This window comes from Prunus avium, chromosome 1, assembly GCF_965620075.1.
Source record: "Prunus avium chromosome 1, drPruAviu1.hap1.1, whole genome shotgun sequence".
Classification (NCBI taxonomy): domain Eukaryota; kingdom Viridiplantae; phylum Streptophyta; class Magnoliopsida; order Rosales; family Rosaceae; genus Prunus; species Prunus avium.
Window position 1 is genome coordinate 12803509 of NC_142284.1, and position 27624 is coordinate 12831132.

Below are 27624 nucleotides of genomic sequence, written 5' to 3' on the forward strand. Positions count from 1 at the left end.
ATATTTACCAAATTTCTTTTGTTTCTGTTTTGTTTTGCTTACTGCATTCTCAACAGTGGTATATTGGTGCCACAAAATCTCCAAGATCAACCTTATTCCAAAATAATATCATTCAGTACTATGATCCAAAAGCTGGCTATAGAACCCTGACTTTATACAATGCAATGACGCATTTCAACCTTAAATATTCCAAGCAGCTGATATTTACACACACATATTGGTTTACATAAAAATGCAGGCATTATTTAATCATTATTGATCCAAATTAGCAGTTGATGATAACAAAGCTCCAAACGGTTCTCATCTTGAGAGACAAATACACTTGAGTGATTCACTTGACATGGTTTGAGAACCACTCCAACAAGTCTTGATGAGCCTCCTCAGCAGACTTAACAGTTTTTCTGTCTTCCACATCGTACCTCGTCGTCCATCCATGTTCCACTTCTGGAAATATTTTCACGTAGCTTTTTATCTGTGAATTCCACAAGACCAACACTCATTCAAATCAATTTCAAATGTTAGTCTCTGCCGGCTAATTTTAACATCATAGGACTATTTTGATTGTGTTTCTTCTGTTCCCATCATTTCTTAAAAAAAAAATAAAAACAAAAACTCAAAACGTAAACTTTAACATCATAGGACTAATGTGATGAAGGATGTAATTCCTACCTCAGTTTTTGCAATTAAAACCTCTTCCCACTGCTTCAAGACTTCAGCTGGAGTAATGTGGTCAAACTCAGCTCCAAGTATGGCAATGGGAACCTTGACCTCTGAAAGTTGTTCCAGCATTGATAATTAAACTAAGACCGACACTTTTTCTGTGAATTCGATCCTCTAATATATGTATATCCATACGTGAATATTACATACAGAATTCTTACCTTTGATATCATCCACAGTGGTAAATGCAGGATGTAACAGAACACCAGCATGGATGAAGTCGTGGTCATGCTTTCCAAGTTCAACCGCAACCTTGGCTGAGATCAAAACAGTGCAGATGTGAGAATCTTTTGTGCCGCAAGTATAACTTGTTATTAAAAAGTTCTCATAAAATAAATGAATACATAAATTTAAGGCTTATTTGTTGAAATGCCCCTTGTAATTTCCAAATAGTCTCATTTTGCCCTCTAACGTTTCAAACGACTCAATTTCCCCCCTGAACTTCTATTCTGTGACCAAGGTTGCCCCATTCCGTTAGTTTTCAGATAAAAACCGTTAAATCAGTTGACGTGGCATGAGTATTTTGATAAATTTAACTATTCAAAATTCAAAATAAATATAAAAAATGCTTGAAATTATTTAAAATAGAATTAAGATAAAAAGAACTATTTTTTTTTTCTCCCTCAATCGTCAGCCCCTACACCTTCTCCCTAATCTCAACCAGCCCCACTGCCCAACCAACCCAAGCAACCACCTTCCCCCTCCCCATTCTTCTGTGATTTGGTTTGTGGGTTTTGAGCCTTTTGACAATTGGGGGGAGGGGGTTGATGGGGGAGAGAGAGAGAGAGAGAGAGAAGGGAGAAGGTGGGGTGGGTTTTTTTTTATAATTTTTTTTTGGGTGTGGGTTGGTTGGGCGATGGGGCTGGTTGAGATAAGGGAGCAGGTGGTGAGAGATGACGATTAGGGATTAAAAAAAAGGACATTTTTATCTTTATTTTTTACCTATTTTAAATAACTTCAAGCATTTTTTTTTATTCAATTTGAATCTTTTAATTTTTAATAGTTAAATTTGCCAAAATACTCATGCCACGTCAGCTGATTTAACGGTGTTTATTTGAAAATTAACGGAATAGGGCAACTTTGGTCACATAATGGAAGTTGAGGGGTGGGCGATTAAGTCATTTGAAATGTGAGGAGGTGTTTGAGTGTGTTTAAAAATCCATCATCCAAGTAGTCAGTATGAAGGAACGCATGCACAAGTTGGCTATGGGAAGTTGGAGTTGAGCAGATGCAATTGATGAAAGAGGCGTGGGATTTCTCTACAAAAAGATGAGGAAAGATGCTCAACAAGGTGGAGGATTGCAACTTTTGTAATATAAAACTATGTGATGATGGGAGAAAATGACGGCAAAAGCTTTATATATAAAAAGTGACCATAATCATGCAAACACTAAAGCTTTGGGAGCAGGTGGTGAGAGATGACGATTAGGGATTAAAAAAAAGGACATTTTTATCTTTATTTTTTACCTATTTTAAATAACTTCAAGCATTTTTTTTTATTCAATTTGAATCTTTTAATTTTTAATAGTTAAATTTGCCAAAATACTCATGCCACGTCAGCTGATTTAACGGTGTTTATTTGAAAATTAACGGAATAGGGCAACTTTGGTCACATAATGGAAGTTGAGGGGTGGGCGATTAAGTCATTTGAAATGTGAGGAGGTGTTTGAGTGTGTTTAAAAATCCATCATCCAAGTAGTCAGTATGAAGGAACGCATGCACAAGTTGGCTATGGGAAGTTGGAGTTGAGCAGATGCAATTGATGAAAGAGGCGTGGGATTTCTCTACAAAAAGATGAGGAAAGATGCTCAACAAGGTGGAGGATTGCAACTTTTGTAATATAAAACTATGTGATGATGGGAGAAAATGACGGCAAAAGCTTTATATATAAAAAGTGACCATAATCATGCAAACACTAAAGCTTTGCCGTCACTTTCTCCCGTCATCACATAGTTTTATATTACAAAAGTTGCAATCCTCCACCTTGTTGAGCATCTTTCCTCATCTTTTTGTAGAGAAATCCCACGCCTCTTTCATCAATTGCATCTGCTCAACTCCAACTTCTCATAGCCAACTTGTGCATGCGTTCCTTCATACTGACTACTTGGATGGTGGATTTTTAAACACACTCAAACAGGAGGCAAACTAAGACTATTTGGAAACCACATGCGGCATTTCAACAAATAAACTTAAATTTAATACAAGGAAAAATGAAACAAAGGAAGAAAGAACTTTGCAGAAAAAGAGAACAAGCTCACCTCCCCAGCAGAAGCCTGCAGCACCAATTGCAGAGACGCCCTTACTTTTTAAAGCTTCAATTACTAGCTTTGCATCTTCAAATCCCTTCTCCTATCCATGCGAAAAACAAGACTTTGATCTTTTAACCAAACAGGTAATTTTTTTTAACAATTTTTGTACCCCGGCGCAGTTGAAAACCATAAATAAAATTCAAAACAACAACAGTAATATTAATAACCAACCGGACTATGATCTTTTAACCAAACAGGTAGAAGGTCAAAGGAGCCATCATCTGCGACTACAAAAGGATCTCCATAGAAGAAGTCAGGGACCACAACAAAGTACCCAGCAGCTGCAACTTTGTCTGCAAACTTCCTTCACAACAGAAAGCATGTGATATTAGCTACAGAGTACATATAAGATGCAAAAAGTAGTGATTCTTCTGCTCTTCCAGTATGCTCCTTTGACACGTAAATTAGCTGTAGAAAAACTGGGAGTATAAGTCATACCTTAAGTTTGGAGCTTGAAATCCTGCATGATCTCAAAGCAACACACAATGAGGCAAATAACCCATATCTCATAGAATGAAGAAAAATAACACATAATTACTAAACTGAAAGGAAAAAGAAAAATAATTTTGAAGTGGTGGGAAAGTACCAAAAATGTCAGAGAGGAAAAGAATGGCAAGCTTGGAGTGAGGGGAGCCTGTGACATATGAGTTGAGACCACCAAACTTCTCAACATTGCCGGAGCCACTGGACGGGTTGAGGACTGGTGGGTGTGAGCAGCACTGAGGTCCTGACATTATTTTCTTTTCTCTGAATCAAAAGGTGCACAACAAACACACGCTCTTCCCCACTACTTAAAACGAGCTAGACTAGAAAGATATAAATACAGAAAGGCATGTAAGACAGATTTTTCAAAATATATTTATTGAAAAAGATGTTGAATTTGGTTTTGGAGACTAGTGGAGTAGTACTTTACTGGCGGCCAGATTCCCGGGTCGTTGCCTCCACCGGCTGCAAAATTTAATATTATCAATACCTTTTTTTAATCCCTTTTCTTTTTTCCTGTGTGATAAGGACCACGGAGATAATCAACGATATGCATTTAATGCTCCTGACTTGACAATTTCATGAACTAATATGAACCAAGGGAATTATTGGTTGCTTCATTTGCTTTTGTCCATCAGCATCAGCTGGATAATAAAATCCATATAACCATAAACAATGCAATGATAAATTTCAAACTTTTGACCACTATATAAACAAATGAGTTGATTAGATAGGCACTATATTGTTCTCGAGTGACAATGTATAAAATATTCTGTAATGAGCAGTGGGTTCAGATTCGGCGTTGTGATAGTGTTGTTGAAAAATATAAGTCTCACATCAAAAATTTGACTAAATAAAATTTAAGATATAATGAATGGTTTAACTACTAATATCATCAAAGCCTTTTGCATAAGGTGGTTAAGTTAGGGACAATATTGATGTTACTAATGGTGGGTCACAGGTCCTTCTCTCTGATATTTAACATGGTATCAAAGCGGGTTGATTGAATTGGGCCTGTACTCTTACCTAATATTGTAATGTTCACATGTTGGGCTTGAATGTTTACCTTTACCCCTTACCCAATGTTCACATGTGAACTTAACTCCACGTATAACCCACTATGTGGTGATCCTATGTCAAATTTAATTTTGGAGACTAGTGGAGTAGTACTTTGCTGGCGGCCATACTCCTGGGCAGGTGCAATTGTCTCCACGGCCTACAAAATTTAATATGATATCAATCAATTTCTCTTCTCTCTTTTTTGTCCAAATATATCGATTTCTTTCTTATATATGGTGCATATCATGCCCACTCCACTCCTTTAATATATTGGTTAAACTTTTGTTCTATATAATCACATGTTACTGGTGCTGATGCATTATGGTTAATCATATGTGGTGTGCAACCCTTTTTTTAAGGGAGGTGCTTGTCCCACTCTCTTTCTTCCATTTACACTTCTTTTTTTTAAATTTTTTTTTAATACTTTTTAATTAATTTTGTTCTTTTTTATTTTTTTCTCTTTCCTATTCTACTCTTACCCTACATTAATTTATTTTTACTTTACTTTTATATCATTTCTTTTTCTTTATACTTAATTTTCCAACTTGCACTCCAGTTATAGTTTTTTATTCCTTTAATTGAGTAAGAAATAATTAACAACATATATTTTTCTAAGCAAAATTACATGGTCCACCTGCAAAACTCATGCCTCAGGAATAAACATTGCAACCATAATTTTTTTTATTTTTTTATTAAAGGAAACAAATTTTAGGTGGCCATAAAGAAACATAAATGCATCTAACTAAACATTTTTACATTTTCCTTTTAGAAAAGTTGATATATGACAGGACCCGACCCAAATTCCACTTTGGAATCTGAGCCGAACCCTGTGTGTGGCCGACACCTGGCAAGTGCCGGGCACAAGTGACCTAATTGCCCTTTCCAGTCAACTTTCAACATAAAACTGGGGTTTGACTTCTGCCGAAAAATTAGCAGAGTCTCCCCTGGAATTAGACCAATCCCAAACTTACACCTGTCAGACATGCATATAAAATAATATACACCAACTGCTAGCATACAAAAATTTACATACTAACAGTTAGACAAGTGTTCTAGGGCAATATCAGAGCTCTACACAGATTAGGTTACAAGTATAAAATAATTAAACAAAACCCTACTTTGTCAAGGAAGGTGGCGGAAGATGAACTCGGCCCGGTGGTGGCTCACTGTGCACGCTTACTGCCTGGGGGCGCAAAACATTAAAAGGGTGAGTGGACCAAAAACAAAGTTTTAGAAAAAACAGTATAAGAACATACTAACCCCTCTGTAAAAACAGTTAAGAAACTATAACATTTCTTTATTCATAATTGTACTGAAATCAATGTAATCATATATATATATATATATATATATATATCAATCATATACTTGATCAATTATTAAGTCTTTGAAAACATTGAAAACACTTTAAATCTACCACCTAGGTGTACCCATTTAGTAATCCGTCAATTCCTTATAATCCGTCAATTCCTTTAATTTCCGTCAATTCCTTTATAATCCGTCAATTCCATTCTCGTGCCACCGAAGTGACACGTCCTAGCAGACCTCGGGAAACACAAAGTCAACCCGAGCCGCAATCCTAGCATAATTTAGGGGACACTTGGTCGGCCTGATCCGCATTCCTCACACCCACGGTTTGGGCGTCCCCGAAACTCGTGGGGCGGTGTCTAGCATGCTGACTTACCCGAAGGCAACTGGATGTCCGTCGACATCAATATAACCGAAGGCAACATAATTTTATTCCGAAGGCAACTTTATTTCCGAGGCAACATTTATTATACTGAAGGCAACCTTGGGTACCTATGGTGGCTTAAAATAAATGTATATATATATAATTCTTGAAAAAGATTAAAGTTTATAAAACTACTTATAAAACTATTCCTTAAATCCTGCTGCCATTTAATCTGATATGATAATACCTCAGTTCTAACTTTCCAAATCCCTTTTTAAATGTTCCACTAGGCAGCACATAAATAAACAGAAATATTTAAATCTATCAAGTCATGCTAGGAAAGCCGTATTCAGTAAAACTTATTCAATATCAAATAATGAAATTAAAATGCATAAGACATTTATAAAACAAACAGTCCACTCACAGATACTCTGAGCTAGCTGGACCCTTTGAAGGTCCCTCCTGCGGGTCACCTGGTGCCCGGGTGCCTGTATAACCATCATAATATTTTATTAAAAACTCTGCTCAGTAATATAATATTAAATTAAAAACCCTGACCCCCGGCTCCTAAAAATGCGTGCATCACTTTAAAGGTCATTCCTATGTCCACACTCACTTTCCTCTCGGTGTACACGATTTAAAAGTACCTAGAGACTCAAAAGCGATAAAATCCCCAAAAGTCAACTCGGGACCCCGTGGGGTCCACGACCTTAGAATTCCGATCCGATCGTTCCTAGAGGTTCCAATAGGCCTAGGACACATGTCCCAAGAGTTTGGTCTCGGTCGGATGGTCGGATTGCTCACAATTGTACGATCGGACTAATGAATGATTTTCCGTAAACCTAGTCCTAGGGTTGACTTTTTCGGAGTATCCGGGACTCCGATTGACGATCCATCGAATCCTACACGATCATTAAAATACCTAGATCAGCATCCTCCAGTTTGGCTATGATCCAACGGTCCGAACGTATTGAACCCGAAAAACGCACACTATGCGAGATCCGTACGGGGTTCAAATGTTATCCGAATTGAGATCCGCGAAAACCTACGCGCTCGTGAGGACACGAGAATCGTTCTGGGACCAAGAATGGCCCCTGCTACCTGTCCCACGCGCCGCCCACGCGCCGGCAGCGCGTGGGTGTGTATAGTAAATTCCGGCGGCCGGAAAATCTCCAAACCGCCCGCCCAAACTCCTATCCTAGGTAAACACCCTATTTGGAACCACTTTTGTTCTTGGACTATGGCCAAAAAGTGGCCGGAAATGACTGAAAACGGCGACGCAAACTGGCAGAACTTTCAGCTCGAAATTTAACAAATCAAACCTCAAAATTTCTCAAAACCTACCCAACCATCAGCTAGAACGTGAAAATCAGTCGAATGTCCATACCTGTTTTGTCCAATTTGGTGGCCGGAGGAGGAAGAACGAGCGGTGAGAAGTTTGAGCAAAAACCAGCCCGTTTTTCTGCAGTTTTCCGGTGAAACTCGCGGCGGCTGACGGCTGGGCTGCGGAGGTGGCTGCGACACTTCCTTGGCCGGTCTGGTGGCCGGAGGTGGTGAGTGGTTGGGTGTTAGTGGCGGTTTGGGATGTTGGCTGGAGCAAAAGAAGAACAGGGGAGGGGGAAGTTTCGCGAAGAAGAAGAAGAGGAAGTGAGGAGAGAGAGAGAGAATCAGATTTTTGAAAAAAATACCATTTTGCCCTTTTCTCGTATTTTGATCGTATTTTCTTCGTTACAAGTCCGATTCGAGTCCACTACGTGTCTACGGACTCGTTTTGTCGTGCTCTATGCAATGGTACAAGTGGATTTTTCAAATTCCTTCCCGGTAAAAAAGTCAACTTAAAACCAAATAAAATATCTCAAGGGCATAATTGTCTTCTCCTCTAATAAATTATTAGTTAAAAATTATTTAAGGATCGGGTTGTTACAATATATATCCAACTTCCTATTGAGGATTTGGTGACTTTGATCCAAGTCCTTTGATTTTTGTGCCACATAAAATTACATTCCTTTTTAAATATTTTATGATGTAATCTTTTTATTATTTTATTTTTAAAATCATATTTTGTTTCAATGTTGCCCCTTATGACTTGAATCGGGTAATAGTCATTTATGTCATATTGCCTATTGCATAGGTATATATATGTGTGTGTGTGTGGTTTTTTTTTTTTTTTTTTTCTTCATATTTTCGACAATGTGTAATAGTATTTTATGTACCTTTTTTTATATAAGTAATATAAAATTTTATTTTGTCTATTTTAGTATATGACTTATAGGTAATCTTCTAATTTATGTTCCTAACTTATAGGTAACCCGATTTATCACTAAGTATTTTTCGTTGCTAATAATAACACTATTTACCTGTATGTCAGGTACATAATTTAATGTGGGTGCTTTTCTAATCGATTGATATAATATGTGGGTCTTTACTTCTTATTGATTAAATTGTATTTTATCCATATATTAGGAATATTATCAAGGAAAGAATTCAAAATTTAAATTATGGAATTCAATTATAAGGAAATAATGCATTAAATTTAGATTTTCAATGTGTTTTCCTTATATACCTCAAAGGGTAAAATCGACAAAACAAAAAAAATTATAATAAATGTCAAATGACCTACATCTAAAACAAAAAACGCAAGGACTAAACCCAATGACAGCTAATCGTTTTGGACCTAGATCTAAGAAGCCCTTTTCTTTTTCCATGTTTTTCTCTCTCTCTTCTCCTTCATAACCATTTGGTAAAACATATATTGAATGGAAAAAAAATTGATGAACTTGTGGACATGAATTGAGTTCTCAGAATTTCGAAAAATAAAATTGAGTTTGAGACTATGAGTTTCAAATTCACATTAATGGAGTTCTCTTTGTTTCATATGAGATTATTTCATACCTTTATTTTGTTTGGGAACCTTCTCAGAAAGTACAAATAACCAAGAATTGAAGATAAAGAAAAAATTAAAAAAATGGAAACAAATTCTTCTCATAGAAATAATTCGGCATTCCAAGTCTGTAGGGGAATCCAAAAGCCTGGGTTTTATTGTTGTGTTACAGTGATGACGGAGAAATCCAAAAGCCTAGGTTTTGTTCACTCTCATTGTTTGAGTACCAATATCAAAACTTTAATGTAGGGTGAGGGTAGAATAGAAAAGAGAAAGAATAAAAAAGAACAAAATTGATTAAAAAGTATTAAAAAACAAAAGGGAGTGTAAATGGAGAGAATGGAAATTGGAAAATCAACACCCTTTTCTAAAACATTTTTCTATTTCTTTTCAAAGTTGTTGTTCTGTATTTATTTTTTTCTTCCTTTTCCCCCTTTTCTTTTTTCCTGTGTGATAAGGACTATTGATGATATTCAACAATATGCCACTACTACAAAAAGCTAAAAAGACGACCAGAAAAAGACGACGGTAACAAAAAAACCGTCGTGGATAAGTGACTTAAACAACTAAAAAACGGAGGTACTATTGAATATTTTTTTATAACGACGCACACAAATAAAAAAGCGTCATCTTATTAAAAAGGTTTTCTTCAGAGTTAAAATCTGACCAAAAAACGACGACAGCAGATATGACAAGCGTCGTCTTTTAAAAATCAAGTGTCCTTTTTTTGGTAAAGACATGGTTGTTTTGAAAAAACTGTCATCTATTATATGTAAAGATGACGGTTTTTTTTTTTTAAAAAGGGTCGTCTATTATGAAATAAAGATGATGGTTTTTTTAAAAAAAATGGTCGTCTATTATATGTAAAGATGACGCTTTTTAAAAAAAAAGGGTCGTCTATTGTGAAGTAAAGATGACGGTTTTTTTTTAAAAAGGGTCGTCTATTATATGTAAAGATGACGCTTTTTTGTAAAAAAGGGTCGTCTATTTTGAAATAAAGATGACGGTTTTTTTTTTAAAAAGGGTCGTCTATTATATGTAAAGATGACGCTTTTTTTTAAAAAAGGGTCGTCTATTGTGAAGTAAAGATGACGGTTTTTTTTTAAAAAGGGTCGTCTATTATATGTAAAGATGACGCTTTTTATAAAAAAAATCGTCGTCTATTATATGTAAAGACAACGGTTTTTTTTAAAAATAGGTCATCTATTATATGTAAAGATGACGCTTTTATAAAAAACCGTCGTCTATTATATGTAAAGACGACGGTTTTTTTTTAAAAAGGGTCGTCTATTATATGTAAAGATGACGATTTTTTTTTAAAAGCGTCGTCTTTTAAAACATGCTAAAAAATGGCCGCTTAAGTGAATTCGCGCTCGACAAATTTTCAAATTTTCACCCGTCTTTGAAAACCTTTTATCTCTCATTAACAAGCGTCGTCTTTTAAAACACGCTAAAAAAAGGATACTTAAGTGAATTCGTGCTCGACAAATTTTCAGATTTTCCCTCGTCTCTGAAAACCTTATCTCTCCCTCCTTGAAACCCTCCTGCACTCTCTAAAACACCCTCTTGGAACTCTCTACAAAATCATAAAAAAATCGATATCAATGAAAGAGTTGAGAGATTTTCGCAGATCCATAAGATGTAGAGGGAGGTTCTGTATTTGAGAATCAAAGCTGGTTGAAAGGTTTGATTTGAAAGTCACCTAATCTCTCAATACCCTTCTATATCTTGCTAGTGAATTTTGGATTAGTCTCTTTGCGTTTCTAGTATGTTCTTTGTCTCCCTGATTTCAGATTTTCTGTCTCTCTTGATTTGTCTGGTTTGTTTACATATTTTTTTTATATATTTCTGGTTTCTTTTTAGATTTTCTGATTTGATTATTAGGAGATGAGGAGGAAGCTTGCAGATTTATAACTTTTTCTTTTGCAGGTTTTCTATGTGAATCGTATGTTCTTTTGTTGTTGAAAATTTGTTACCTTCTCTTCCACCTAATTTTTTATGTTTATAATCTTAGCTTTTTTTTTTCTCTATTTGTCATTTTGATTTATTTACTGGGATGATGGAGGAGACTTCAGTTGTGCATCATTTGTATGTTTGGATGAGGAAGGCTTGGATTAGGAGTACGTAGGTCTTGTTAGGAATTATGTTTGTTATAGAATAAAGATTGGTTAACTTTGTAATAACTATTGAATCTTCAAGTTTTATGAAAGAAACTATTTTTGAGTGTATATATTCATTAATAAAGCATTATGGTTGGTTTTCTAGTTAAAATCGTTGTATAGCATCATAGGAAATCAAAAAGAACTAAAATGTAGCAATTTGGGAACTTATTAGACGATGGTTTTTATAATAAATCATGATCTTTACAGATAATTAATGACGGTTTTTATAAAAAAGGTCATCTATTATAGGTAAAGATGACGTTTTAAAAAAAAAAAGAGAGTCGTCTATTATATGTAAAGATGACGGTTTTAAAAAAAAAGGGTAATCTATTATATGTAAAGATGACGGTTTTTTTTAAAAAGGGTCATCTATTGTGAAGTAAAGATGACTGTTTTTTTAAAAAAAGGGTCGTCTATTGTATGTAAAGATGACAGTTTTCATAAAAAACCGTCATCTTTACATACAATACATGACGGTTTTTAAAACCGTCGTCTTTCATCCTATAATTAACGATCTTTATCTCTAAACAACGACGATTTTCTTTAAAAACCGTCATCTTTATAGATAAACAACGACGGTGAAAAGCTGTCGTAGTTTGACACCCAAATAGATGGCGGTCGATTTAACGACGGTTTTCAAAGCATTACAACGACGGTGGATCCCCGTCGTCTATTTCGTTTTTTGTAGTAGTGTGCATTTAACGCTGTTGATTTGACAATTTCATGAACTAATATGAACGAAAGGAATTATTGATTGCTTCATTTGCTTCTGTCCATCAGCTGGCACTACACGAAATTGGAGCTTTTACGACTTGATATTTACGGCATGTTTTCTGTGCGTGTCGTTAATAACTGATATTTATGGCATATGACAAAGAAAGCCTTAAAAAGATAGTAAAGCGTGCCGTTAATAACTTATATTTACGACATATGAAAACATGCCTTAAAAGGATAATTTTTGTGTCTTTTAACAACGTGATTGTAAATACGCAGTGAATGCAAATTATATATATTACGGCGTGCAATGAGTACGCCGAAATTTGTAATTCAATTTTTTTTTTCACCAAAACAACTCAATATATTTGTAATATAAGATTTCTTTTTAATTTCCCTCGTTTTATTTTTCATTTAGACGAACGTTCAAGCAAAGCTAAAAGACTATTGCTCCACTTCTCTTTCCATCTCCCTCACAACAGAAAGCATGTGACATTAAAATCCATACTATAAACAATGCAATGATAAATTTCAAATTTTGCTCCAAACAACTAGTATTTATATATATATATAAATTGGTTACAGGCAACCACTATATAAACAAATCAGTTGATAAGATAGGCACTGTATTTTTCTCAAGTGACAATGTATAAAATATTGTACAATAAACAGTGGTTTCAGGTTCGAACCACCATGACGCTTTGCTAGTGTGTGTAAGAAAAACCCTCATTCCCTTTGTACTTTAGGCTAAGCAAATTTTAGTTTTAAAATCTCAAGAATAAGGAAAATCTACAAAGGCACTAAAATTATTGAAGACTATAGCAGATTTTTCTTATTCTTGAGATTTAAAATTTGCTATAGTCTAAAGTACAAAGGCACTAAAATTATTGAAGACTGTTTTGAAGAAGGATGCAATTCTACCTCAGTTTTTTGCAAAATAAAACCTCTTCCCACTATTTCGAGACTCTAGGTGGAGTAATGTGATGAAGCTCAGCTCCAATTTTGTCTCGAAACTTCCTTCCCAACAGAAAGCATGTGACATTAGCTAAAGAGTACATGATATTTTCAAAACATGCAATTCTTCTGCTCTTCTAAGAAAATTTCAGATGCTGAAAACTGGAAGCATTAACAAATTTAAATGTAAGTGATGATGGTACAGAGTTGATATATATGAGGAAAGGGACAACATGAAAAATGTGCAAATTCACTCGACATGATTCAAGAACCAGTCCAGCAAGTGTTGATGAGGAGCCTCTGTCAGAAGACTAATTAGTGGATGCTTTGTCTTCAACATACCTAGTGGTCCAACCATGCCCAAGGGAATACATGAGTTTCTCATAAAAAATACATGTCTGCATTTCTCATTCTCATTTCTGTGATTGGCTTATTACAATTTACATGCAAGAAGTGTCTGAGTTACTGACTCATTGCTCGTTCGTGAAGCTTTATCTTAAGTATGTGATTTGAAAAACAAACCTAAAAATGGCAGATGTAAGTATATATATATATATATATATTTTTCTATGAAAAACTATGATTTTTAATAAGCTATTGGAGGAAACTAATCTAGTTAAATTTACTATCGTCTCTACAGCAAACTCATCAAAATGTAACTTCACTTTTTTTTTTCTTTCAATTTTTCGATTCTAACTTCACATTGTACCCATTTTTATAGACTTATACAACTTGTACTAAATATGCTTTATTTTATGATTTTTTTTTTCTTGTACTTATGCATATATGTCAGTGTTTCAAAAACTTTGTGATTATTTTCTTATGTGAAGTTCATTATAGTTTTAGATTGTTTATTTATTGGTAAAATTTTAACACCATCAAATTTGTGTGTAGGGTATCAGAAGAAACTTGAATTGCGGTTTCCATTAGCTTCCGTTTTCCATGTAACATAAAAGGAGGTCAGCAAAAGAAGGGCTAGACATAGACATATAGAGCGAATCAACTCTTGCATTGAATAGTGTAGGGCTGCACATGGGTCGGGTCGGGCTGGTTATGAGCCCAAATCGTATGTCGAAATGGGCCATGTTGCAGGCCCAAATGTAAACTGAGCACCTGTTTAATAAGCCCATTTTCGACTTAGTTCGAAACCTAAATTTGGCGGGTCAAATTGGGTCAGTTCGGATGTCTGCCGAGGCCCAAAAAAAGCAACAATTGAAGGTGTTTTTTTTTTTAAAATTTTCCAGGCCCATTCTTTTTTTTTTTTTGGGTCAGATTTCCAGGCCATTTCAAGTTTTCCAGTTTCTCCAACTTTGCATATCTAAAGTTTATCATCATTCAAATACTAAAAAAATACCTTAAAACCTAAGAACATCATCATCCACCACACATGTCCAAATAATCCAATCATTATTACAGACCATAGCAGATTGTGAGAGTAATCTCAATCACAATATGCATATTTGCAAAGTTCAAAAGAAAATCCAAATCAAAACAAATAAATGTCCATTACATATACACATACAATTCCATGAGTTTCAACTCCTCAAATCAAATTTGCACCTCTGCACAAAGAAAAAAAAACAGTTAGTAAATATATAAATTAATAACACATAAAGAAACTACAAATTTTGATTAATGTAGAAAAGGAAGAAAACCTTTTTCCATTTTTTCCAAAGCTTGGTAGAAATCCAACTCATCCAATGCGGGTTCTTTGTAGTAGCTAAACTCCTCCTCCCTTAACCAATCACTACAACAAATCAATGCCTCCACGGTTTTTGGAGTTAACGAACTCCTAAAGGGATCTACAACTCTCTTTCCCTTGCTAAAAGAACATTCCTAAGCCACGGTTGATGCTTGGATAGCAAATACATCTTTTGCAACATTAGAAAGTATTGGAAATTTTGTAGCATTCTCCTTCCACCAATCAAGCAATTTGAACTCATCATTGGTAAGATTCACGGGAGGTTCCAATAGGTATTTATCAATCTCACTTCTTATCTCAACAACATCCTTATCTCTCCTTGACTTCAAGAACTTTTGTAACCTTGATGATTTAGTAACATCATTGTTCACATGCAATGATCCTTCACTCTCTACATACTATAAAATACTTAGGCAGCAGCTGGATTTTGCTTTCTATAATAATCATACAAATTGTGTAAAAGTGTCTTGATTTCCAATAACATGTCATTAACCCCATTTTCATCGGACACTAAGTCACCCAAGCAAAATTCCACATATTCCATCTTGTATCGATGATCAAGAATAACCACCACAAAGAATAACTTGTTGATGTTATTAACATTTCCCCAATATTTATCAAACTTTCTTTTCATCATTGTTGCTATTTTGCACATAACAACATCATCAACATTCATCATTATGTCTATCTGTTGTTAATAATATGTTAACTCGCAATTGTACGGGGCAATTAGTAGTATAGCAAGACAAGTACGAGGTCGTACCCACAAAGACTGAGAAGTTCAAATTAGTTATGTACTTTAGATTACCAAATTCAAGAAGTTAGGAAGTTAAATCTAAAACAGAATTTAAAGCAAGAGTGAGTTTGAAAACAAATGCAGCAAGATTAAAATGAACTTTGAAGTGAGAATGCTTGTGATTATAGAAAGAAATGAACAAACTGAAATTGCAACGGAAAGCAAGTAAACAAAAGTAACAAAGGGTGGTTTTGAAGGTTAAAACACAAGTTTGGAGACTAGGGCATTCGATTCACCATAACAATTCAATTCTGGGTTATAAAGATTCAAGTAACAAGTCTAATTCAGATTCAAAGATTGATTCTAGCTAAAGTATGATTAGGCCATGGTGTTTGGTCCTAACCTTGTGTTCCTAATTCCCTAATTTGATCATTTGTTGTCTAACCTAAAATTAAGCATTAGGAACCCATTAAGCATAGAAGAACATTTTAAACAACCAAGTATGTATCTAATCCCTGTTGTCGAATGTCCATACATACTCTTCCTATTCATAGTTCAATTCGAATTAAAGCATGGTGTATACTCTTAATTCAAACCAAGATAGTTAACAAACAAGTTCTAATGGTGATCAATCATTCAAACAAGCATGTTAACTTATAAGCATAATGAATAAGAACATGAATCATGAATCAAACTTGAAACTCCAAACTTATAAACCCAGAATATTCATATTAGGTTACATCGAAGCCCTAGTTATGGATTTAGCTACTCATAATGGAAAAGAGACTTGAACATAAATGAGAAAACATAATGAATGCAATAAGAGTAGAAAAACCCTTTTTCTGAAGTTCTTGTGGTGTCCAAGGCTTCTCCAAGTGCTTCTCCACTTCTAATGCTTCTCCAAGAGCTTCCCCACTTCTAGAAAGATGTATGAAGGATATGGAGGTGATTTGGGATGAGTTTGAGTGAGTGGTGATGGCTAAGGAAGATGAAATTCGTAGGGAAATGGAAGAGAAGTTTGCTGGAGTTGTTTTGGTGATTGTTGGAGTGTTTGGGATTGTGAGAGTGTTTGAGGATGGTTGGAGTGAATTGTGGGGTTGTGAATCCCAAGATTTGTTGTGTCTTGAATGTGGAATGGATGTGGTATTTATAGGGAGAGGGGAGTGATAAATCTGAATTCAATATGGCTAATGCATACAACACTTGCATTATAAAAGATGAATTGGTTGATGCACTTCACTAATGCATACAACACTTGCATTATAAAATCTGAATTGGTTGATGCACTTCACCAATAAATCCCACCAGCAGCCCTAGCTCATCTTCATGTCACCATGACCAAGCTTCCAACCAGCTACAATAGCTCATGCCTAGCTCACCATGACCAAGCTTCCAACCAGCTCATCCTGAGGTCAGCATGACCAGCAACTTCAAGGGCTTACAACTTGGGCTAGGCTGAATCAAATGAAGACTTTAAGATGTCCATTGTGAAGTTCAGAATGTGTATGATCCAACCACACAAGTATTGGCCCAATCCAAGCTCGGAGGAGGAATTTAAGGCCGAAACAAATTGATAACTCAGTTTGCTCGCTGACAAAAATCCATCCTGAGCATGGATCTGTGTTTGCTAGGTGACGGACTCCAGATTTATCCAATGGGGCTGAATTTTGGATATGTTATAGTACACACCCATTGGAACAACTTTCATGAAGAATGTTGCCTCATCCGAGCTATGTAGGTTGCTGAAACAAAGCTTGCAATATGACCTACGGAACTGGACTGGCAGGGGGCTGTAGCCAAAATGAGTTTGTCTTTAAGCTCTTCTTCTCTTCATCCAAATTAGGCCTTAACATGCATGAATTGCATGAATTATGCTCTCTTGCTCTTTTGGCCTACAAAACACACAAAGGGAGGCAAATAACTCAAAATTATAAGAAACTAAGCAAAAGAAGTAAGTAAATTGGGCATGTATATGTATGAAATTATGAGCTTAACACTATCTCCTCCAAAAAAGAACATATCTCATGAAGTGGGGCATTAGAAGACATTTGTTTTGATGCACTAAACCTCAATGTAGCATCATAAAACTTCTTCAAAAATTTGACAAATACCTTTGTATTATCCCAATCCAACAAAGTTGGAGGCCCCACTCTTTTCTTCTTTTCCTTACCATGAGCTTCATACTCCTCATAGTACCCCAAAAAGTTGTGTCATCCTCCTCCATCCTCTCAAAACCTTTTTGGAGGTTCAAAGCACTCTCCAACATCATGTAAGTTGAATTCCATCTTGTGCACATATATAAAGGAACCATGGTTTTGGTATCAACCTTCTCCATCTCCAAACAAGCCCTAAACTTCTCTAACCATTGGGATGACCCCCTAATGTACTTAGCACAATTGCGAATACTCTCAATAGATTGATAAATTTCTTTCATTCCATCGGTTACAATCAAGTTAGTAATATGTGCACAACACCTCACATGCAACAAACTACCATCACCTATGAGTGAATTCCACTTTTCTAACCTCTTCTTCATGGAGCTAATACATCCATCATTGGAGGAAGAATTATCAACCGATATGGTGAAGACTTTGTCTATCCCCCATCCATTCAAACATGTCTCCTCAAGCCTACCAATTGTATCCCCCTTATGATTAGGAATCACACAAAAGTTAAGGATTCTCTTATGCAACACCCAATCATCATCAATGAAGTGGGCCGTGAGAACCATGTAATTGATATTTTGAATGGACGTTCAAGTTTCGGTGGTAAGAGACACTCTTTGTGCATTATGTGTTAAGACACTTTTGATTTTAGCTTTCTCCTCTTGATAGAGATCCCACACATCTCTAGCAATTGTCGTATGAGATGGCAAATCAAATCTAGGTTGTGCCTCCTTCACAAATTCACGAAACCCAATACCCTCCACATGACTAAATGGAAGCTCATCCCGAATAATCATCTTGACACATGCAATTATACATCTCTCTTTACTAAATGCATGTGCTACTAGGTTACACCCTTTCGCTTGGCCCTCAAATGAAAGGACTTTTTGTTTTTTCTCATGTCTCAATGGAGAATTCTTACATTGACTTCTCAAATGGTGCCACAAAGTGGATGTACCATTCCTTTTACCATCACATTTATAGTCCTTTTTACAGTACTTGCATATGCATCTAGGCTCACTAGTATCATTCTCACACTTTATCTTTGTGAAATGATCCCAAACCCCCGAAGCACTCTTACAAGGCTTTCTTTTTCCTAAAGTGCTAGGGGATGATTGTGGAGGGGCTGATTATGGAGGGTGTGGAGGGGCTGATTGTGGAAGGGCTGGTGGTGGTGGTGGTTTAGTTGAAACAAGGGTTTCAGATTCTCCTTCCATGAAATTAATAATACCCTACGAAAATGAAAATATTTAATGCTTCAATAAACAAAAATAATAAGCCAAAATACAGCAGCAACCAAAATACAAATATTGCAAATAAAGCAGCAACCAAAATACAAATATTATATATCTGCCAAATCACATTATTTAATAATTCCACTTTCCAACCTCTTATTTATGCCAAATCACAAATAATGAAAATAACAAATAAAACAACTGAAAATATTGTATGCACTCTGCATTTTATTTAGGTGCGAGGTATTCCATATTAATGATGAATTCCATACCAAAAATAACAAATAAAACAACAACAATTTTCAATGGTAATGCAGCTCTTATTCAAACAGCAACCAAAAATAAATATAGCAACTGAAACAGCATCCAATCATACAAATTAAATTATTACTCAATATCTGCCAAATCACATTATTGATTGAATGATGCAATTCTTTCCAAAAATAACAAAAATAAAGCAAAAATAGCAAATAAAACAGCAACATTTCCAAAATAGACACAGCTAGCAAGCCAATCTGGAAAAACTTTGCCGTCAAAGCAATTTTGTCCAGAAAAAATATATATACAAAGTCAGGATATATAAATAGAATTAACAAAAATCAACAAAAATCCCTTTGAATTAGGGTTTCAAAATATTAATACCTCAAACCAAAAAAAATTGAGAGAGGGAGACCTTTGATGACTAAGAGAGAGCTGGTGAGAGAGAGCGATATTGGCTGAGAGAGAGACAGAGAGAGCGAAACCGGCTGAGGGAGACAAGAGTGAGAGCGACTAAGAGAGAGCCGGTGAGAGAGAGAATGAGTGACTGAGAGAGAGCGGGTGACAGAGAGAGTAACTAAGAGGAAGAACAAACAGAGGCAGAGACAAGAGATTGAGAGAGGCAGAGGCGAGCGAGAGCGGTTGAGAGAGAGATTGAGTGACTTAGAGAGAGCTGATAAACACATAATTATTACAATTTCTATCCCTAATCTATATTTGTTAGTACTTTGTTTTATTGATTTTTGCACCAATTAGAATGTTCCATTGCCTTTTACGAATCCATTTGCACTTCATTGAAATGTAGGCTAATTCATTTGAATTCTCTATTTGGTAGCTCTCTCTTTGAAGTGGCACCCAAACTCTTATCAATTGGGCAATAATTGTTACATTCAATTCTAATATCATGATTTTATATAGGTGCATGTTGGAGCTATTAAGGAGAAAGAATGTGCACGCATGTGAAGCAAAAAGAAAAGAAAGAAAAGAAATGAAGCCAATTCCAGTCTATTTTCGGCAGTCAACTTGCAAGGCCCAAAACGTACACTTGTACTGCTCATATGGGAATACATTCTTCACAAAAGTTGTTCCAATGAGTGTCTATTATGACATATCCAAATTTGAGCCCCATTGGATACATATTGAAATCTCAGGCCTTCCTACACCGTGCCTGGTTCAGAAGAATCGTTTTTTTTCCAACAACCAAAAGAAAACCCACATGGGTTGGCAGCAAAAGGCAGCCATAATTAAACACCTTTGAAAACCCATGTGAAGAAAGCTTGAGGTGCAGCAGCTAAAGAATTGAAAAGAATGCATGAAGTGCCACACCCATGCCAAAAGAAGTATGGGATGGAATTGATTCCAACCACACTAACGTAGACAAGATGAAGTGGGAGTTATGGATTGTATTGGAATAGGAATGGTGGTGATGGAATTCATCATGATGTTCCTCCTTCTTAGCCCTATAAATAGAGAAGTCTTCAAGCTTCAAAACACACACCCAAGCTCCACAACTCTTGAGCTTTCTCTCCTTCCTCCATCTTTATAGTTCTAAATTTCTGTTTAAGTTTTATGTATTTTATGGGGAACTAACTCCCTAGCTAAGGCTAGGGAGAAAGCTTTTAATATGAGTATGTAATTTTTATTAGTTTGATCCAAACTTAAGCTTTAATGTGAATTTGTAGTTTTTGTTCAAATGGAATTTGTAGTTTTCTTTTTAATTAATTGATGAATGTTTGATAATCTATTTCATGGGTTCAATCATGTTTTTCCCATTGTGTAGTAAAAACTTTCATGCTTTTACAAGAGAAGAGAATTACTAAAGAATAATAGAATTTTGATGAAGATTATTTTTTGATAGTTTGTTGCCAATGGTACAAGTTATGCTTAGAATACTTCTAAAGGAAATTAAAAAGAGCTTTAATTATTTTGAACAACTACATTGGAAAATATTTTGTGGATCAAATTATTAATAGTTGCATGCTTATGTTAAAAGTGGAACCCCAATGCCTTAGTGTTTTAATCAATTAATTTTTCTTTAAATCAAATCTTGCATAAATCTACCTCTCAATCACAATTGTTCTTTTTCATCTCTGTTATTTTCTTTACACCGCTCTCTGTGGAAACGACACTCGGACTTCCGAGCTACACTACTATACGACACCTTCCCTTGGGTTTTGCAAAGTGGTATTAACAAGAGCGGGTGACAGAGAGAGAGTGATTGAGAGATCGTGATTTGTGTGAAATCTAGAGAGTCTGAGAGAGTGAGAGAGGCAAAGGCGAGAGACTGAGAGAGGAGGCGAGAGAGAAAGAGTGACTAAGAGGAAGAACAAAGAAGGAAGAAAGAGGTGGAACCAAAAAAATTTCGTAACCCTTGAAATGTTTAGGGTTTCTCTCGGAATCCGGTGTAGCATGGAGTATGGAATGGTGTAGACTTGATGAATAATCTGCTGACATGTGTATTTTTTTATTAAAAAAATATAAAATAAAAATATTTGGTCTGGTTTGATTTTTAGCGGTTTGAAGGGAATAAAAACTGATCCAAACCGATTCAGAGTCGATTGTGCTGGTATTTTGCCAATTCTGTGATTTTTAAGTATAAAAACTGAACCAAACCACCTAAAGCGGTTTGGTTCAGGCGGGTTTTCGGTAATAATGGCCACCCCTAGAATAGTGTGGTAGGTGGGCGCTATAAAGGAACCACCGTTAGTTTTCTATACAAAATCAGAGCAGATTCCATTTGTTGTAGTTTTTGAGTAGTCTTGTTTCATAATTCGATTTCCGAGTAATTTTTGCAAGTCTATGAGAATGTTACAACTGCTCATGGACATATATGTGTTTTGAACTTAGTTTTAGTACTTTGATTATGGATTTGCCTTTTGTTTTCTTTTCAAATTTGAGTAGATTTGTTTTCATAAACTGCACTACAGTTTCCGTTTGTTGCTTATACTTGTGCTTTTGGTTTTGTTTTGCAAGGTTTTATCTTCTAGCTTTTGGAGTTGTTGATTCTAAGACAGAGGAGAATTGGACTTGGTTTCTTCAACATTTGGCTGCTATATTGCTACCGATGAGCAGAATGGTGACTTTTTTCTCGGACTGTAATAAAGGTTTGTTAAATGCAATGGGGGCGGTGTTTCCTGGATGGCCTCATTCCTACTGTTATTATCACCTCAAACAAAATTTGATATCAAAGTACCCGAAGTCAGGTTTTGGGAAACTGCTCCAAGACCATGTTATCAATCTATTTAGTAGATGTGTATATGCTGTTACGGAGGAAGAGTTTAAAGTAACAATGGATGAGTTGATGATTGTTGGCAGTTCGAAAGTGAAGACATTTATATATGATTTGTCTAGAGATCACTATGCCAACGCATTTTTCAAAGGAATGCGTTATAGGGAGATGTCAAACAATTTAGCCGAGTCGTTTAATAACTAGGTTGGTGTATTTTGAGATTTGCTGGTGTTACCTTTGATAGAATGGATTCGAAAGAAATTGATGGTATTGAATTCTCAACGACGAATTGAAGCTGAGAAGTGGACAAAAATTTTATGTCCGGAGATGGAAACTAGACTGTGGGTAAACGCGGAGGTTGGTAGGACTTGGGTTGTTTGCCGTTCTTGTTGTACTATTTTTGAAGTATTTGCTGATTTTTCTGTGATGGTTGATCTTGGGCATAGGACATGTTCTTGACGTCTTTGGCAAATTGATGGTTTTCCTTGTATGCATGTCGTGGCTACAATTCTAGCAAAGAAAGATTCAGTTTATGATTACGTTGAGTGTTACTACAAATCTGACTTCTTTCGAAAAGTCTATGAGAGTCATATTCTTCCTATTCCAGATATTGGGAAAGGTTTGGGCAGCAACGATTTAGCTGCTGCAGTTGTGCTTCCGCCAATTACCAAGAGGCCAACCAAAAGACCACCAACGAAGTGGATCAAAGCTTTTGGTGAAGGTACAAAGCCATTGAAACGCATTCGGTGCAATGTTGCTAGGCACAACATGAAGACTTACAAGGCGGTGATATGAACATTCCTTCTCAGTTGACGATTGCTTATGTTAGATATGGTTTAGTGAATGTATAGGTAGTTTCTACGTTGCAGTTTTTAGTTACTTATAATTGGCTACATAGCTTCTAATTGGATATTATAATTTTTTTTTTTTGAAGTTAATGAAAATTATGCAATTGTTTCATCAGTGGATATTCATTTTTAACTGCCATTCAATGCTTGTTTTCACATTTGAGCATATTTTGTTTCATAAACTGCATTGCCGTTTTTGTTTGTTGCAGTTTTTGACAAGATTGCAGTTTCTTGTTTCATAATTCGATTTTAGAATAATTTTTGCTAGTCTATGGGAATGTTACAATTGCTCATGGACTTATATGTGTTTTGAACTTAGTTTTAGTACTTTGATCATAGCTTTGCCTTTTGGTTTCTTTTCACATTTGAGCAGATTTTTTACATAAACTACAAGGCAGTTTCCATTTGTGCAGTTTCTTACCAGAAACTTCAGTGCAGTTTTTTTGTTTATAATTCGATCTTAGAATAATTTTTGCAAGTCTATTGGAATGTTACAACTGTTGATCTACTTAAATGTGTTTTGAACTTAGTTTTAGTACTTTGATCATGGCTTTGCCTTTTAGTTTCTTTTCACATTTGATCATATATTTTTTTCTTCAGAAACTGCACTGTAGTTTCTATTTGTTGTAGTTTTTGACTAGAAACTGCAGTGCAGTTTCCTGTTTCCTTTTCCTTTTGTTGCATCATGTTCTAAGATTATATGACAGTTTAGATGTATAACAAATCTTTTCTCATATCCCATAACTAGAAATATTTACATTGCATATTATAGTTTTGGTCTGAAATTAGGCAGTAGGTATAATACAGAAACGGCATTGCAGTTTCTGTTTGTTCTGAGAAATTTAGACGGGTTCATTCCACTTACAATTTGATGAGCAATATCAATGCATCATTCTTCTTTGCTTGATCCCAATGACCTGAGTGGATTGTAGTGTCTCCACTTTTGTTCTAGTTTATGAAATGCGAGGAGGGTGTAGTGGAACTCGGAGCTTGAAATGATTGGGAAGAATAGCACATTGCATTTCCCGAGTTTTTCCAACAAGGGTTCATACATGACTCTATGCCAAGCTGGCTCTATGTGGTTTTGCATGTATGTCTGCAAGAATTGAATGGAAATTGGTTAGTATATTTTTTTTCGAAAACTACAGTGCAGTGTCTATTTAATCAATGTTGAAAACAATTCTTGCCCAAGTCCATGTAAACATGTACTATGGAGTATCTGTCTGCATGGGCCCCATTTTCTCCTCCTTAATTTGTATATAGACTTTAGTAACCTGTTTCACATTGATTGAAGAAAAATAGAATTGTTAATGGGTAATATATGAGGCACAAATAAGAACTGCAGTGCAGTGTGTGTTTTAGAATTAGTAGTTTAGACTTACGTTTTGTGACAGTTCCAAGTCCCATACAATATCTTTGATATCACGGTTTGTCACTTTCTCATCACGGAGTCCTGCCCAAAAGTTATCTTTGTGGATTTGAATAAATGAAATTCACAAGATTGGTTTCAATTTAATTGTAATAAAAAGATGAAATAATTGTTCTTTTGGGTTAGAGATATTACCCAGGTTGAGTACTTAAGTAGTATTCTTGAATTTTGTCCCTGTCCTATTTTGGTATTTTCCGCCACACCTTCTTTTTTCCCCATCCTAATGCTTTCTTAATTGGGTTTTTTTGTTTCTTTTTTGGCGTTCATCTTCATCTTCAGATTTTTGCAGACCTAGAATTATTTGATCATGAAGGCTTGTTCCTTGTGGGGAATGAGGAAATGGATCTGTGGCATCAGGCTGAGATGTCTCTTGTGTTGACTGGAGATTGAACGGAAACTAATTAGAAATGGCATTGGATAAAACGGAAACTGTAATGCAGAAAACAGAAAATGCATTGCAGGAAACAGAAAAAAAGAAGCTTGAACTGCAGTAATTGCATACCTCCATCTGATTTTGAGGATCCTTTTATGTTGATGGCTCCTCAGAAGAGATAAGCTTGAATTATGGTAATTCTTCATCATCCTTTTTTGCCTCCTTTTTTGGCTGCTTATCTTTTTCGTACTCATAGCAAGATGCTTGACGCCTCTTTCTTTCTCTGTTTTTGAGCCTTTGTATTCTTGTAGGAACATCAGGTGTTAGAGCATCTTGCTTATTCTCTTCTTCTTTCTCTTCTTCTTTCTTATTGTCTTCTTCTTTATGTTCTTCTTTCTTTTCTTCTTTCTCTTCTTCTTTTTCTTCAACTGGTTGTGTTGGTTGTATTGTAGGCAGATCCTGCTCTATTTCAAAGATTGTTTGGTCCGAGAACATGCTTTCAATTTCTGCCTTGTACTTTTCCTGAATTTTCATTTTCTTGGCACTCGGCTCTGGGTCAATATGAGGTTCCTTGCCTTCCAATTGTGCAATCCTCTTTTTCAGATTTTGTATTTTGTGAAGATGAATTGTAGATTCCACTGTCATAGTAGCAATCACATATTCTTCATCATTTAATTTTTCTTTGTGTGTTGCCAACTTCTCTTCCAGCTCGTTTGATCTCTTTTCTGCTTGGATAAATATATCCCACAATTCCATCATTTTCTTGTCATTGTCTTTATTAATTTCATCCTTCCACAGCTTTAAGCTTTTTTGGCGTTGGCGGTAGTTGATTTGGACTGTTATGGACTTCACCAAGAGGTCTTGAATTCCAACAGGTTCTTTTCCAGCTCCAATCTCAAACCTTTTTTTCTTTCTTTTCTAATCTCTTTTAATTATGGAGTTTGATCATCATCATCAGGTTTTCCTTGTCCTACTACTTCATCTGCTTCTCCTTGTTCTCCTTCATCATCTTTGTTTTCTTTTTTCTACAAATTGAACGGAAACTAATTAAAAATTGCATTGGATAAAACGGAAACTGCATTGCAGAACACAGAAACTGCATTGTAGGAAACAGAAACTGCAATGCATAAGCCACTATTTACAGATTCTAATTACCTTGTCAACAAGGTCTCCTTCTTCTCTGGTAGTTTTTCTCTTTTTATAGGTTTTGAAAATACCTCCGTACAATGAGAATGATTTAGAAACTACATTGGATAAAATGAAAACTGCATTGCAGGAAATGGGCACTACATTGCAGTTTCCATTTTTGCAATGCAGAAAACTGAAATTGCAATGCATAAGCCACTGTGTACAGATTCTAATTACCTTGTCAACATGGTCTCCCTCTTCTCTGGTAGTTTTTGGCTTTTTAGAGGTTTTGAAAATACCCTGTAAAATGAGAATGATTTAGCATAGATTCACATTCAAGATACATTAAAATAGAAAATGCGATAAATTGCATACCTCTATGTCATTTAAGTCCTTGATTTAGTTGAATCTTGTGTGGAGTTCAACAAGACTCCATTTAAGAATTGCAGGAGTTTCTTTCTCCTTGCCAATGATTGGTTGTATGATATTTGTCTTTTCACACAGTAGAAACTGCACAGTTCAAAGACAAGATATATCAGAAATTAGGTTGGAAATTGCATTGGCTAAAACAGAAACTGCATCGAACCTACATTGCAGAAAACTAAAATATATATCATAAGCCACTGTTTACATACTAATATTAGGATAGTGCATCCTGCAACAACTCCTATAGAGGCTTCTCCTTCCTTCTTTACTTTTGCCTTTGTGATCAAGGAGTCATTTATGTAGGTTGAAACAGCTCTTACCCATGAATAGCTTGAAAGTGTGTCTAGATTCACACAGTGCTCAACAATTTTCCAATCCAAAGTGTATGAAGAGTTGGCAAAGAGCAATGTCATGCAAAGCATAATCAAGATTAGGGTGACCACATCCTTGTCATAATCAACAACCTCTTTTTCCTCTTTGTCTTCCCCTTCTTCTTCTTCTTCTTCTTCTTCTTCTTCTTCTTCTTCTTCAGCTTCTTTTTTGGCTTTTCCTCTATTCGTTTTCTTCTTTTGCTTTACCTTGGCCTTTTCTTTCTTTGGTTTGTTTGCCAAGGCAATTGTCTTTTGTAATTCTTCTCCTACCATGCCTTTGGATGGTTTTGACTTTTCTCCAAAGTGCCTTGTTATAAAGGTTGATATGTATCTATCAGTGCCAAGTTGGACAAATTTACTTCGTTTGGCAATCTTAGAATCTCAGTCACTACATTTGCTGTGATCTTAAATGATTTGGTGCCGAATTTGAAGGACTTTGTATCTGGATCAAACTTCTTAAGCAACTTTACTAAGTCAAGGTCCTACTTATTCATGTTCTTCATGTCAACTCTTTGATTGTAAAACAACTCAATCAAATTCCAGAAAGGTGTTTTCTTGAGGAGTTTCTTTTGCATGTCATTGAGCTTGTCTTTAACATATGTAATGATGTTGTTGAATGGATTGACGTTGCACCGAAACTGGACATAGTTCGAGTCCTTTGCTTTCTTATCATAGTTTGGCTTTGGTTTTGTCTTTTGAGCCATTGTTTTGATTCTTGGCTTTGGTTGGTTTTGAGCTTCCTTCTTTTGTAGTGACATTTCTTCTACCAT

The 27624-nt window shown here is 35.6% G+C and overlaps 1 protein-coding gene, 1 long non-coding RNA gene and 3 pseudogenes across 3 annotated transcripts; 1 reads left to right on the forward strand and 4 right to left on the reverse strand.

Annotated features, from left to right (window-relative positions):
* Nucleotides 1-77: 77 nt before the first annotated feature.
* Nucleotides 78-3902, reverse strand: LOC110750428 (endo-1,3;1,4-beta-D-glucanase-like). The gene is made up of 7 exons (XM_021950763.2): nt 3616-3902; nt 3468-3489; nt 3201-3333; nt 2979-3069; nt 882-977; nt 670-770; nt 78-472 (listed from the first exon to the last, which is right to left on the reverse strand). The coding sequence occupies exons 1-7, from the start codon at nt 3761-3763 to the stop codon at nt 332-334; spliced, it is 732 nt and encodes a 243-aa protein (XP_021806455.1). The 5' UTR covers nt 3764-3902; the 3' UTR covers nt 78-331.
* Nucleotides 3903-5345: 1443 nt separating this feature from the next.
* On the reverse strand, nt 5346-7867 carry LOC110750483 (uncharacterized). Of its 2 annotated transcripts, XR_015833071.1 has the most exons (4): nt 7631-7867; nt 6668-6731; nt 5690-5754; nt 5346-5544 (listed from the first exon to the last, which is right to left on the reverse strand). It is a non-coding gene; the product is annotated as an uncharacterized LOC110750483 (long non-coding RNA). The 2 variants fall into 2 exon arrangements; XR_015833070.1 differs by lacking the exon at nt 5346-5544 and having other exon boundaries at nt 5578-5754.
* Nucleotides 7868-22114: 14247 nt separating this feature from the next.
* On the forward strand, nt 22115-23074 carry LOC148297349 (uncharacterized; annotated as a pseudogene).
* Nucleotides 23075-25082: 2008 nt separating this feature from the next.
* LOC148297350 (uncharacterized) lies at nt 25083-26896 on the reverse strand (annotated as a pseudogene).
* A 115-nt stretch (nt 26897-27011) lies between these two features.
* On the reverse strand, nt 27012-27624 carry LOC148297351 (uncharacterized; annotated as a pseudogene).

Excerpts from the sequence above, each read along its gene's own strand:
- LOC110750428 (XM_021950763.2), bottom strand. The coding sequence starts at position 3,763 with ATGTCAGGACCTCAGTGCTGCTCACACCCACCAGTCCTCAACCCGTCC. Across the intron at positions 978-2,978 it reads TGCAGGCTTCTGCTGGGGAG|CCAAGGTTGCGGTTGAACTT; the intron begins GTGAGCTTGTTC and ends TTTTGATCTCAG. Across the intron at positions 771-881 it reads CACTGTGGATGATATCAAAG|AGGTCAAGGTTCCCATTGCC; the intron begins GTAAGAATTCTG and ends AACAACTTTCAG.